Here is a 12,820-nt window from a genome sequence, read left to right on the forward strand (position 1 = left end):
TCATGGATGAAGCTGGGGAAGGACAATCTTGGCTATGCATAGATAAGCCAGAGACTTGTACTGTAATTTCTTTCTCATCTGAAAATATGGAACAGTGTGGGTGCATGTCATTTTTCTCTGTTGCAGCTATACAAGCTTAGGATGTGGTGCCAAACTGAAATCCAAAATAAACAAATGCAAATACACAAGAGTCTTTGGGCATTGAGCCTGTTCCTACCACATTTTACCCTTTCATAACCTGAATGTTGCATTGCAAACCAGGTAGCTGCTTATTTTGCAAAACCAGATCAGGCAGCACCATAGTTGTCCTTATCCTTTCCCTTTGTAGATAATAACCAACTCAGTCTACAAATAGGCAGCAGCAGCATGGTCATAACTTAAACAACAAGTTGGTAGTCAGAAATTTGCCAACTGCAGTAGCCAGTTTTAATGGTTAATGAAATCCCCTTACCTTTCCCCATACACCTTTATCTCCAAAGCTAAAGTAGATTTACAAGCAGGTCATGTAACCGTGGCCTAGAGAGCTGACCTATCACTTTGAAGAGTGCAGAGGTGGAAAAATGTGGCTTCAGCAACTCACACTGAGTCTGAGGATGGTTTCGTTGGAAAGGACCTCAGAAGCAGAAGACTGAAAATTACCTTACCAGCTACCCTAAGTAAGTAATGACTCAGAGATGTTAGTGCCTTGTACAGCGGAATCACAATGATTTGTAGTGTTCATGTTTATCTAACAATTAGTTACATATCTAACGATGTTTGACAGTGTGCAGTTATAGAAGCGTGCTTGTATATGTGCATGTGCATGGATGTGTAAACACACAAACGTATGTATATATGTAAAAATTAGCATCATTGTTAAATATTTCTTTGAAGATTTTTGTGTTTGCCTTTGGCGCTTTCATTGTTCTTAATTGTATTTACAAAAGTGTTACAAATATCAGTATGCATAGTCACCCTGGTATTTTCAAAGTTGCCTAGAGGGGACCATGGGTTTTGGTAGACTTAGAGTCCTTCCCACTCCCGCCAGCTCATTTTGCTTACCTTAAATATTGCTTATATCCCACAATGTTTCCTCTCTTTATCCTGTGCTATGCGATAGCTGAAGGACCTCTTCTGAGAATACATATTATAAGAACAGTAAGAGTTCATACAATATGTCTGGCATTAACCTGACTCCAGAAGCTGAGGAACAAAAAGCTGTGCAGTACTGTTTTTAGCAGAGTTGTGGGGTGGGGACTTTTTGTGCAATTTTGTGAACATTTCAAACTATTCTGCTTGGTAAACATTTCAAAACTTTTTTTTTGCCTTCTACCAGATGGGCTTGAATGAAAACTACTTTTTTACACAGGCTGCATGTTCAACGAGAATGGCCTTTAAGTGACTTCTAAGCCGTGTGCCATTTCGACAGTGTATCTGCAAGCACATCGCAGTGAAAGACTGGAAGGACAAGATAGTGCTGGATTTCTACTTCTTACCTGCTATACAGCTCAGTGTTAGTCCCTACATGGCACTTGTGAAAGTTTCTCTGAAGATTTTCTCCTTTTTTTTTCATCCTGGTGACCTGCCGCAACATTTGACAAATGCAGCAAAACCAACCTGCCTGTTCCACCGAGGAACTTGCTTGAGAAGAACACATCTTTGTGGTATTTGTTTAATGATGGATAGTTTTATTTAACAAGTGCGCTGTCTATTTCAAGAGAGATAAACAACTACTACATGAACTATCAAAATATTTCATGCAGTTTTCCCTTGACCGTTTCCAAATTGCATTTTTATGTTGTCTTCGCCTTTAATCTGAGTCAGAACTCATTGCCAAACATTCTAAAGCTTTGACAAGTTTGCTTACTCTCTGGCAGGATTTTTGCTTGACCCAGCAGAATTTATTGTCAGCCTTTCAATAGATTCTGCAGTCTTTAACTTTCAGGAAGGATTCTGGCCATGCAAGCATGATTTGTCAGCGAAATCAGCTAAACTTTTTCATGAACTCACAAGGAATGAAAAGGTGGAGACAGCCACATTATGGGTAATGAAGTCAAGTGATTGTTGCACAGTCCATTGTCGTTACAGATGCCAAAAGCCTGTGACAAGTGGTCATAGCAAGGCTTAGCCTCATTAGGTACAGGCAGGTTCACTGAAGAGCTGCAGCAAAAGGTGATGGAGCAAGCTGTGTGTGTACAGATGATTATAAAGTGATGAAAAGTCTTTTGGGAGGTGCCCTTATTGTCACCATGCCACAGCTAATGCTAAAGAAGCACAGACAGTGAAGTAGAAGAGACTGAACACCTACAAAACGAGGAAATAGTATTTATTTTTGCTGGATCATCAGCAAAAGCTGACCAGCTAATAGGTGTGAATGAGTTGAAATCTGCCATGAAGGACTTCACACTCCTGCATATCTAAACCTCTTGTTTACTTGGCTATAGTCAAAGGTAAGTGCATGCATTATAGATGTTGGTTGATGATGGCCAACTGTGATGAGAAGATCTGCAGAATTCAGCAAAGGATCTACTTTGCTTACTGCTGACTACAGTGGCTACCCTCAGAGAAGTGAAGTGGCTTCCAAATGGATCTTCTCCTGAAAAGTGACTGCAGAAGTCTACCATGAGAAAATGTCAGATTTTCTATATGAAATTCTGACAAGAATTAACCCATTTAATGTGTTTTCAAAACTTATTTTGGCATTAAAATTACTACTGTGTATTTAAAAGAAACTTACTGTAGTAACAAAAGATTAGTCTTGTACAATAATTGTTGTTCTAAATAAAAAAAAGAAAAAACAAACCTGAAAAATGAAAATGTATCATTGAGATTATATTTGTGAACTATTTGACACTGGCAATTGAAATTTTGCATTGTTTGTATTACTGGCTTAGTAAAAATAACATTACCAGCTTCTGCGTAGTATCCTGAGGTCAAAGCTGTCTTTCCCTTGTCTTTATTCACACACTGGCCTTTCCATAGTCCCAGCATTTCATTGAAGACTTATGATGGTACCTGCAGTGCGTTCCAGCACAATGCTTTTGCTTTGATTGCATTTCATGGCTAATATGATGATCTTAGCCATGTATTTCATAGCTAATCTGAGGTTTGTGTACTCTGTGACTTCCCTGCACAACATGGAGAAATGCATTTTTCAGAGCATGCAGTGAGGCCTCCAGGATTCACAAGATTGATGTGAAGTACTTGATGGTTGATGTGTCTGGTGAGGGATACATGACCTGCAGAGATATTGAGATAAGATGTAGGGATAGGCAACTGGGAAGTCTGTGGGTGCATTTGCATTGTTTTGTGGGGTGGATTGGCAGCATGTTTGAGGTGTGCACCTCACATTAACCTCCTCTTGCTATGCTTTCGTGTGCATCATAGAGCAATCGTGGTGTGCACAATCTGAATTCCTGTTGGATGAAACTAAAGCAGAAACAGTGCTTCAGGATGACACATCTGTGCCCCAGCCTGTAATGGGCATTCTGTCCACAGGATCAGACTAGAGCTAGTGAAAAATAAAATTCTGGAAAATCCAGCACCACTTACTTCATTCTACAAATCCATTCCTTTTGGGCTGCATAACTTGCTATCCAGTGTCTAAATGTCATGGCTCTGCAGTTGTTTGATTCTGATTCCCCTGGAAAAATATTTAAATACAAGTTTTCAGTTTAGTTGCTTGGTTGTTTTTCTGCATATAGGTTTCTCACATTTGCTGCTCCTGAGACTGTAAAACATTGTCAACCCCTGACCTGAGCATTACGCAGTTGCTGGCAGCCTGTCTTTGCTCCAGAGTGTCTGAGGCCCAGGGCAGAACTCCTGCAGGGTGCATTACTTTTGATTTTGAGTAGCAGCCCTGAACCCATTTTCCCTCAGCAAAACTCCCAGCTACTGCAGTTAGCTACTCACCTGTTATTCTAAATGCACAGAGCTGTATTTAGAATACACTGTCACTGTGTTATCTGGAAACTAGGCAGTTGTGTTGTTTCTTCACAAATCAACCACCTAAGGATTTTCATTTTAAACCTGGTTTCAGAACTATTTTACTAGGAGGGTGGGGATGAGACCATTGAATTCTTATAGCATTTTTCTCTTTCTCTTTCCATAGATACCTTCTCAGGACTGGATTTGGATGTGACAGCAACTCCAGAGGCATATGTGATATATGATGATGGTACTGTTTAACTGTGAAAGTCTATTGCAAGTGGCATGTTTGGGGTTGTTTTTTTTCCTGTCTTCTTTCTTTGGAATCAGGTTTGAGGCGCAGGTGGGTGAATTGGAGCTTAAGCAGGCAGTGGTGAGCTGGAAAAGTTTTCCAGAGCTCTACATCACATGTAAAGAGCAAGGGTCCAAAGGCAACTGTTTCTGGACATGAAAGTCCCTTTGAACCAGCTCTAGCATTTTAGAATAATAACCCAGAGATTTCTCAAAAAGCTATTTTTTCACTCCCTTTCTCCTTCCATCTGCATCGGAGGGCTGTGGCCAGGGATTCAATCACTGCGCTGTCTTCTCTTGAGGGTTATGGGGGGAGATAGCAGACGAAGCATGTTCAGGATATTGCTCTATGAAAACATTAATTTATTGTTACCCTTTTTACCTGTGTGAGCAATGTCTAAGTCAGCAACAACACTGGTATCCTAGGGCAAAGTCTCGCTGTCATCAGTTTGGTAGAAACCCTTGCAAGTCTGAGGTGTCACCAACCCTGACTTAGAAGCCCGTAAGGAGCGTGTGGCAGCTAGGGCAGGGTGTGTGGCACTGCTGTGGGACTGCGGTGGGTGACAGGAATGTTTCCCTTCTTGTAGTTAAGCCAAAATAACATGAAGCAAGCTAACATTTTCGTCTCCTGTTTCCTCTGAAGACTATGAGTTTTTTGAGAGCACTTTGCCACCAACCACCACCACTGTCACCACCACCACTGCTTCTACAACGACAGAATTGGAAGTTGTCTATCCGGAGACGAGTGTTATTGGCACCACCCCTGTGTCAGAATATGATATCGCTGGGAAGAAACGGTTCACTGGTAAGGATGTCTTGTGGTTTATGTAGCTTGCTACTTGTGCTGCAAAGAATTCTTTTTTGAACAGTGTCAGCCCTTAAATTGAGGCCATTGCACAGATGTGTCCAACAGACTAGTGTGTGGTCCGTGTAAGGACTGCCAACTGGGAAACCCAAACAGTAGTACTTTGTTCCTAGCTTTGGTGCTTGCTTGTCTAAGTGTGGACCCATACTTTTGCTGAAGCAGTGCAAGCCTCTTTGTACTCTTACAGTGTAAGTGCTCTGCTTTGTGTTCTGCATTGTGTTCAGTAAGAGAGCAAGTGTCAACTCTAGTGCTCAGTTCAGCTCAGCTGCATCATTACCAGTAGTTCACATCACACCAGTAGTTCAGTCAATGAAAGTCTCCATGTATGTGTGAGTCTTCCTCTGGGGAACTGAATTCTTTTCCACTGACCCATGCAACCTCAGTGATTTCACTGTCCTTGCACAAACATGTATGTCAAAGGTGTGCTTCAAAGTCAAGGAATGCATGGTATTTTGGATATAAACTTTCCAAAAAGTAAAACCAATAGAGATAAATTTGATTTTGCTGTTTGTATCTTTGCTCTATAGAAGGAACTTGGTGAAGGAACCCCCAATACATTGACATGAGCTGTGAGGCTGGCTCCTGTGCGTGTGAGCTGTTAAGTGTGTTCCACCTCTGACTTCAGAGCTGCTCTGCTTCTTTGTCAGAGAAGCAGCTGAGAGCCAGATTGGAGGGATTTGGAGGTGGTAGGGCACTGCATTCCAGCCTCCACACCAGACTGGTGATCCCCCACAGCCGTTTACAAACCTCTGGCATCTGAACTGAGGCCAGGTCAGCTGCTGGCTCACCTGGCATTTTAGATGGGAGTTCAGGGCATGGAGAGTCAGCATTTACTGATGTCTTGCCTTCCTTTCCAGTATCCACAAGCTTCGTGTAGCTTAAAGCGGAGCTCTACTGCTGGAGTGAAAGATTTGTTTTTATATATGCTGAGACTTTTTCCAGTACATCTTCAGCTTTCCTTGTCCAAACAATTTCATGATGTTTCTATTCGGCTCTCTTGCTGACAGTGCTTCTTGATTCATTTAGCTGGAGAGGCTAAAATTAACTTCATTGCAAGATCTGGAAAAAATCCCTTTAGGGCATGAAATCCAATAAGATAAACCAAGAAATGTTGGTTTATGAACATTTCAAAGCACTAGGGAACTAACATTACCATTTCAATGAATTTTATTATTGCCACTGAATAAACATTTCCAAAGCAAGTTTTATAGTCCTTACTTTGAATGTTACAGTGACTTTTAAGGCAATAAAAAGATGGTTTAATCTTTTCCTGAACTGAAGTGCAATTCCAGTCAGTATAAAGCTTTTAAAAATAGAGGTTACAGGTTGGGGTCGCATGCCTGAAGGTAGGAATTCATGACTCCTGGTCCCTTAGTATTCAGGGAACAACATCAATAATCCCTTTGTTTAACCTGGTTGGACTTTACCTTGGAATTATTCTTGTTCCCTCTGCTGTTTCATTCCAGCTTCAGGATGTTTGTTAAAAACCAACCACTTCGACACGTGAAGTCTTAGGTGATCTAGGGCCATGGCAGGGATCTGTTCCCTCTTGCAGAAAGGCAGAAAGTTTGGGTGACATTTTCACACCTGCTTCCAGATCAGCTGGAAGTAGCTGCAGTCTGACTGCTCTCTTCTGCCTCTCAGAGCAAAGATGGTCCTTCTGTCTTTGCCTAATTGGGTATGGTCGTTAGCATGGGGTAGACCCGAATATTGGCATCCCATTCCCCCTGCACATCAGTCAAACTGAACACAAGCCATACTTTATTGGCAGCAGTGAACAGCTGGAAGGTGAGGAATTTTAAAATGCATCACAAAACTTGACTCTCTTCTTTTCAGGAAGTTGCCAGCCTGTGTTACCTACAAACTGCCAACTAAACCCACCCTTTCCTGTCTCTTCTAGCTCCTTATGTGACCTATCTCAATAAAGATCCAGCAGCCCCCTGCTCCTTGACCGAGGCCTTGGAGCACTTCCAAGTGGAGAGCCTCGATGAAATCATCCCTAATGACCTCAGAGAGAAAGATCTGCGTCCTCTGAAAGCCCCTCACAACATCACTGTCGTGGCAGTTGAAGGCTGTCACTCCTTTGTCATTGTGGACTGGGCCAAACCTGCTCGAGGAGACATGGTAACAGGTACTCTCCTGAGGGTTGCTCTCCTGATGGGGCAGCGCGGAAGGTTTTCTTAAAGGACCATTTTTACCTTGAGCTGAGCCACCAATGGCTCATGAATTCTCTTCAGTTTTCTGAGGGAGATGAGCTACTTTCCAAGGAGTGAGAAAGGTCCCTCTTGTCATCCCTCAGTCTTAGATTTTGGCACTGATTTTGTGCCAATGGTTCTGAAAGCACTGCTTCTTGCCTGGATGGTATCTGTGATAGCGCGCTTTGCTCAGCTGAGCACTTCTGCCCCCAGGTAGCACCCTCAGTTCCACTGCAGGCAGTTCCCAAGCCTGCCTTTGGAGCATCTTTCACACTTGGCTTCAGTCCACTTCAGACAAAGGTGACCGCTTGGCTGGAGCTGGTCTGGGTCCTTGCCTGACTGTGAGCGTGGCTGCAGGAATGGTCTGCCTGTAGAGGGGCTTCTGGCTTGCTTGGTGGTCTTCTAGCACACTTTTTTTGTGGGAAAAGAATGTATTAGAGTCAATTGTCTCCAGTGGAGTCTGTGGCCCAGGCTATGCTTACCTTCCTTTACTGAAATTTTGCTCAAATAGTCTGACAAGCAAGTTCCAGGGATGGGGAATGTGTTAAATGAATGTATTCAATTAGATCTCCTTTAATGTCTTTAGACTTTCTGAGAGCCAGAGAGAAGCCCAACTGACTTCAAGAATGAATCTCAAACATTGCTGGAAAGACACTAGAGTAAATAACAAAAATATTTTAGAAATTAATCACCTCTGTTTGTCAGTGGACCCAAAAGTCTGAAGTAATCATTGGAAAATGACACTGCTTCAGAGCTAACAGTCAGCTTTCAAGGAGCCTCTCCCAGCTCGGCAGCTGATAGACACGGCCAAGGGGTGGGAACTTCTGAATGACTGGGAAGGGAGAAAGTGGCACTTGAACAGGCTATGTGGTGTCTGTCCCACAGCTTTTCCTTCTTCAAAGCTGTTGATCCAGTACCTTTCCAAGTGCAGTCTGTATAACGTGTTGGGGTTTTTTTCCCCAAAATCCCCTTGGTGTTTCTAACTATATTAGTTTCTGCACAGAGACTGTATCACTTTAAGCAGTGAATGTGTTGCCTCTGCCATGTTTTTGCCTTCACCGTGTTTTAAATCAGAATATGCGTTTCTGATGTACCATTCTCTGATGTCATGCTCCATTATTATTAGCTAATGACAGGAAATTCTTGTAGCCTGGGATTTTCCAGAAGAGTTAGGCATCAGATCACTTTCATATTCAAAGATGCTTCCATTTCTTGTAACCCATAAAATCTAGCACAGCACCTAGGGATATCATTTACTTAAAATTTATTTAGAATCCTCACAACTATTTGTCTTTCCCATTTACAGGCTATCTGGTTTACAGTGCATCCTATGATGACTTTTTAAAGAATAAGTGGTCAACCAGGACTTCAGGATCTACTCATTTGCCAATTGAGAACCTGAAGCCCAACACACGGTAAGGATTTGATCCACTCTTTTTCAGTTCTGTTAGGGAAATAAGACAAATTCTGAGAACTGTCAATCATTTTTCTGAGCCTTAGTATAAATGTTTACATCTCATCTAGATTTTACTCATTCTGTTTGACAGCAAATCATTTTATAAACTGCACAGCTACTTAATATGATATCTTTACCGTAGTAAGCCTGGAGCAGATGACTGTGTGTACATGCATATGTTTATGTATATAAAACCACATATCAGTAATAGAGAAAATCATATTAAGAATGCATTTTCTACTGTTACACATAACTGAACTGATTTTATTGTGGAGAGAATACTAAAGTATATCCTTGGCATGATGGGATGTGGCCATTCCCACACACTGATGTGGCCAAGATTTGATACATAAGGGCTGGCAGGGAGAGGTGCCCTTCTCTGGTCTGTTTTTGCTGTCTGTTCACATGAGTTGTGCTGGAAGAGAAGGTTTGGTGGTATATAATGAGGCCATGGCAGTTGCTCAGAAGTCAGTTTGGCAGGAGCTTTAGGTCTTTACCTTGCAAAAAGTCTCACTGAAATGGCAGAACAAGAATGTATGCTTGGCATGATACTGGAATAATTCATGACAATTGGGTGGGAAATAAATGGCCACAAAGGGACTACATTAAAATTACTTCTTTTGACAGATGCTTGGTGTCTCTCATACTTTTCTCTTGTATTCTGAGTCTGAAATACTTCTGGTACTGCCTTGGGCTAGGTGATTGCTCCTCATGTGCTGATGACAACAGTCTCTTAGACACTGATGGCAGGTGTTGCTCATGTATATGGTAATTTAGGAAATGCATTGGGATTGTGGGTTGGTACTAGCATACCTCACATGATGATCAAAGCATCTACTGGTAGGACAGGCACATAGGGTTTGTGTCACCTAAAATATCTTTTCTTTCCAAGGTGATTTATATATAAAGGGAAGATTCTGAGGGTTAAAAACAGTTGGTTGAGATCTCAACCTAGAAAACAGACTTGTTTAAGCATTGTCGTCATCTAAAATCTTAATAGATTAAATACTAAGATAAGATGAAGTAAATAAATAATGAAAAAGTCAGTGTGGTTTAGCATTTGGGTCTCCAGTACAACCAGGCATATTTTTTCTGACTACATAGCAGTGCTTCTCTGCACAGCCCTGATTTCAGCAGAGTCACACAGCTGCCCCTGCAGCTGCTCCTGCTGGCCTTGGGACATCTAAGCACCAAGAGATCACAGCATGTGTTAAGGGTGTGCTGCTCCCCTGTCTTTTCCTCAGAGATTTCCCTCCAGCCAAAGAGTTCTGAGGACATGGCATCTCTTTGGGAGAGCCAGCACCGATGCAACTTCAGCAGCAGTGCCTTAGGCAGGTGCACCAGGAATATGTCCAACAGAGGACACGTGCAGCGACAAGGACCCAGGAAATTAGCAAGCAAAAGGTGTATGGAGAGGCAGGATAAGCACACATGGGACACCCAAAAGTTAAGAAAAAGAGAAATTGGATGTTACAGGAAAAACTTGGTCCCATCTTATCCCTTCCTGTTCTGTCTACAGTGCTGCCAGTCATGTGATTCATGAGGCTTTTTGTTACATACCCAAGAGGTAAAAAAGGCAACCTATTGTGAAGATTAATAATCTAGACTTTAGTAGGCTTTCACGGTGTGTTAAAGCAATATTACTTGCAGAGTAAAGCGCCGCGATTGTATGCATCTGCTAGTGCCTTTGTTATAAGGCATCATTGTTGCACATGAATGGAGGGATGTATGTGGCACAGTTTGTCTGTGGATTTCACCAGTTATAACAAGATGGAAGAGGTCTAAGAACTCCTAAACTCTGTTCCTAGATAGTGAGGGAGGCAGGTGCAGACCCTTCTGCCTTTGTACATACATGTCCTTGTGACTTGAGGACACCCTTTCCCTAAACCTCTCTCCTCCTGCTGCTATTCCCAGTTCCTGCCTCCACATCCCAGACTCCTGTACATCCCAGTTTAGTTTTCATTCCTGCACTCTCACCCTGTCTCCCACACAGGCCAGGGAGGCATTGCCTGTATGCCCCAGCTTCCCCCACCTCTGGTACTGTGTATCTTGCTTCTGTGCCATTTCCACCTTCCAGTTGCAGCACCTCACCCCTTCAATGACTTTCAGTCAGTATCACTTTCAGTGATAGCTCTTGGCTTCTTGTGTCCAACATCTCAAGGGCTCCAGGTCACCAGAAAGAGCAGTTGCAGTGAAAACCCCCAGGAGCCCTGCAGCTGCCACCCCAGCCATGCTCAGTTCAGGGAAATTGGTGGGAATTGAGCTGCCAACCTGTGATACATCTGCTGAGATGTATGTTAACTCTAGGCTTCAGATGGTCACAATCTGGCTGTAATTGAGTGGAGTTTTATAGGAACAGCAAGGTTATAGGTTCACGTATCTCCATGAAGCTGGTAACTCCCATGTCAAACACTAAGGCCCGGTTTCAAAAGCAGGGAGGTTCAAGCAAGTGCTGTTTGTTTTAAGCATGTTATTTCCCCAGCATCTTACTGAAGAGTAGTATGATCCATTGGCCTCTGTTGTACACTCTGTGGAGGCAATAAAGTCTTCATGTGGGGCCTGTGGTGGAGAAGGAGGGTTCTTTACAACAGAGAAATTGTGTGTATCAGCCAACCTCATTTACATTTTCCAAATCCACAGACTGAATTGAATGCATACTTTCTGTCTTAAAAATAACTCACAAACCACTGGGAAAAGACCCCGTGCCTAACTAAGAAAATATGGCATGAAATTTGAAGTTAGTCTAAAAATTTTGCGTTTGCATTATTAGTAAATTTTACAAGAAATCTACAATTAAGTTGGATTTACTGTATGCAGATGCTATGGACTGCTGAGTACCATGTGGGGCTAGTGGTGGCGCAACTTTGTGGTGTGTGCAGCATATCAGTAACGGGTTGGGATCTTGACAGAAGTCAGCCCCAAAGAAGATTTGAAGCTGTAAATATCCTGGAAAACCTTTGCCTGGTGTTTAGGTTTTACAAAGAAAGACGATGTTTAACACTTGTTGTAAGTTGTTTTCTGAGGCTTGGTCTAACCTCCATTTGAGAAGTGGAAGTTTTTCCATTAGCAAAACTAATGGTCAGCTTCAGCGGGCACAGGAGCTGCTTCCTTGTGACATGTGAACGTAAATGCTAAAATGACTTTAAACCTTATTAAATCTTAAAACCAGCAGTCTTGACAATGCCTGTTCCCTGACGTTAATTCTCAGCTGTCACAGAATGATGCAAAGGGCTGGGCAGCATCCGCTCAACCACTAAATCCAGTCTCCTGTAGTCACAAACATTATAATCCTTCTCATAAACATTTCAGTCCCTTCTTGAGCATGGGTAGGCTTTTTCCTGCCTCTTTGCAGGAAAGCAGAATCAGTGCCTGATGGGAGTGGCTATTTTAAATAATTTAAATTTTTTTAAAATTTAAATTTTAAAAAAAATCACAATTTTAAATCTTGTGATTTAAAATGCTGCCCTTTACTACCATATCTTTATGTGTCATCAAATCTTCTTCCCTGTCCACTTGAGTTTTCTTCCCTCCGGGGACATTTTGATCCCACAGTGCCTGCTGCTGCCAATTCCAGTGGTTTACAGAGCATTTCATAGGAAGCTCTCAAACATTTACTCAGGGCTCACAACTGCAAACAGAGCCTGGATCTTCTGGGTCTGGGGGCCAGATACACCAAAAATTTCTGTTTCCTTTCTGTATCTCCATTAAAGCAAAGCTACAGTATATGCAACAAGCAGCACCAGCCACAGCTGGCTGCTGTGTATCACCAGGGCAGCACAGAAGAGGAGAGATGTCAATGAAACGCTTGTCCTGCTTGAGCAGTAGACCTGTGTCACACCAGCTGCGAAGGAAGCTCCTGCTCCAGCTCTGCTCTAGTATCTCATTATAATGTTTGTTGTAAATATTGATGACGGATGTAGCGCTAGGCCATTTCTGGTGGGTGGAGATGCTTTGCACTAGCCTGTCAACCTGCAGGCTTATGATTTATGTGTTTTTCTTCTGGAGGGATGGTGCGGTTGTAGAAGAAAGGATACAGCCCCTGCTGCCCTCTCCGAGTGCTCGTGGAAGGAAACCTGCCTTTCTTTCCTGACCCTCTCCCAGCCTATT

At 42.6% G+C, this 12,820-nt stretch overlaps 1 protein-coding gene across 1 annotated transcript in view; it reads left to right on the forward strand.

The window, feature by feature from the left end:
* The window catches only part of FNDC1 (fibronectin type III domain containing 1), a gene marked incomplete at its 5' end in the record, with an annotated part of 40,600 nt that overhangs the window by 16,358 nt on the left and 11,422 nt on the right, over positions 1-12,820 (forward strand). The window contains 4 exons of the mRNA XM_010020019.1: positions 4,091-4,156; positions 4,841-5,002; positions 6,963-7,193; positions 8,564-8,672. Coding sequence (XP_010018321.1) covers positions 4,091-4,156; positions 4,841-5,002; positions 6,963-7,193; positions 8,564-8,672 — 568 coding nt within the window. The remainder of the gene's footprint in view (positions 1-4,090; positions 4,157-4,840; positions 5,003-6,962; positions 7,194-8,563; positions 8,673-12,820) is intronic.

The sequence above is a fragment of the Nestor notabilis genome, unplaced genomic scaffold, assembly GCF_000696875.1.
Source record: "Nestor notabilis isolate BGI_N333 unplaced genomic scaffold, ASM69687v1 scaffold14508, whole genome shotgun sequence".
In the NCBI taxonomy this organism is placed as follows: Eukaryota; Metazoa; Chordata; class Aves; order Psittaciformes; family Psittacidae; genus Nestor; species Nestor notabilis.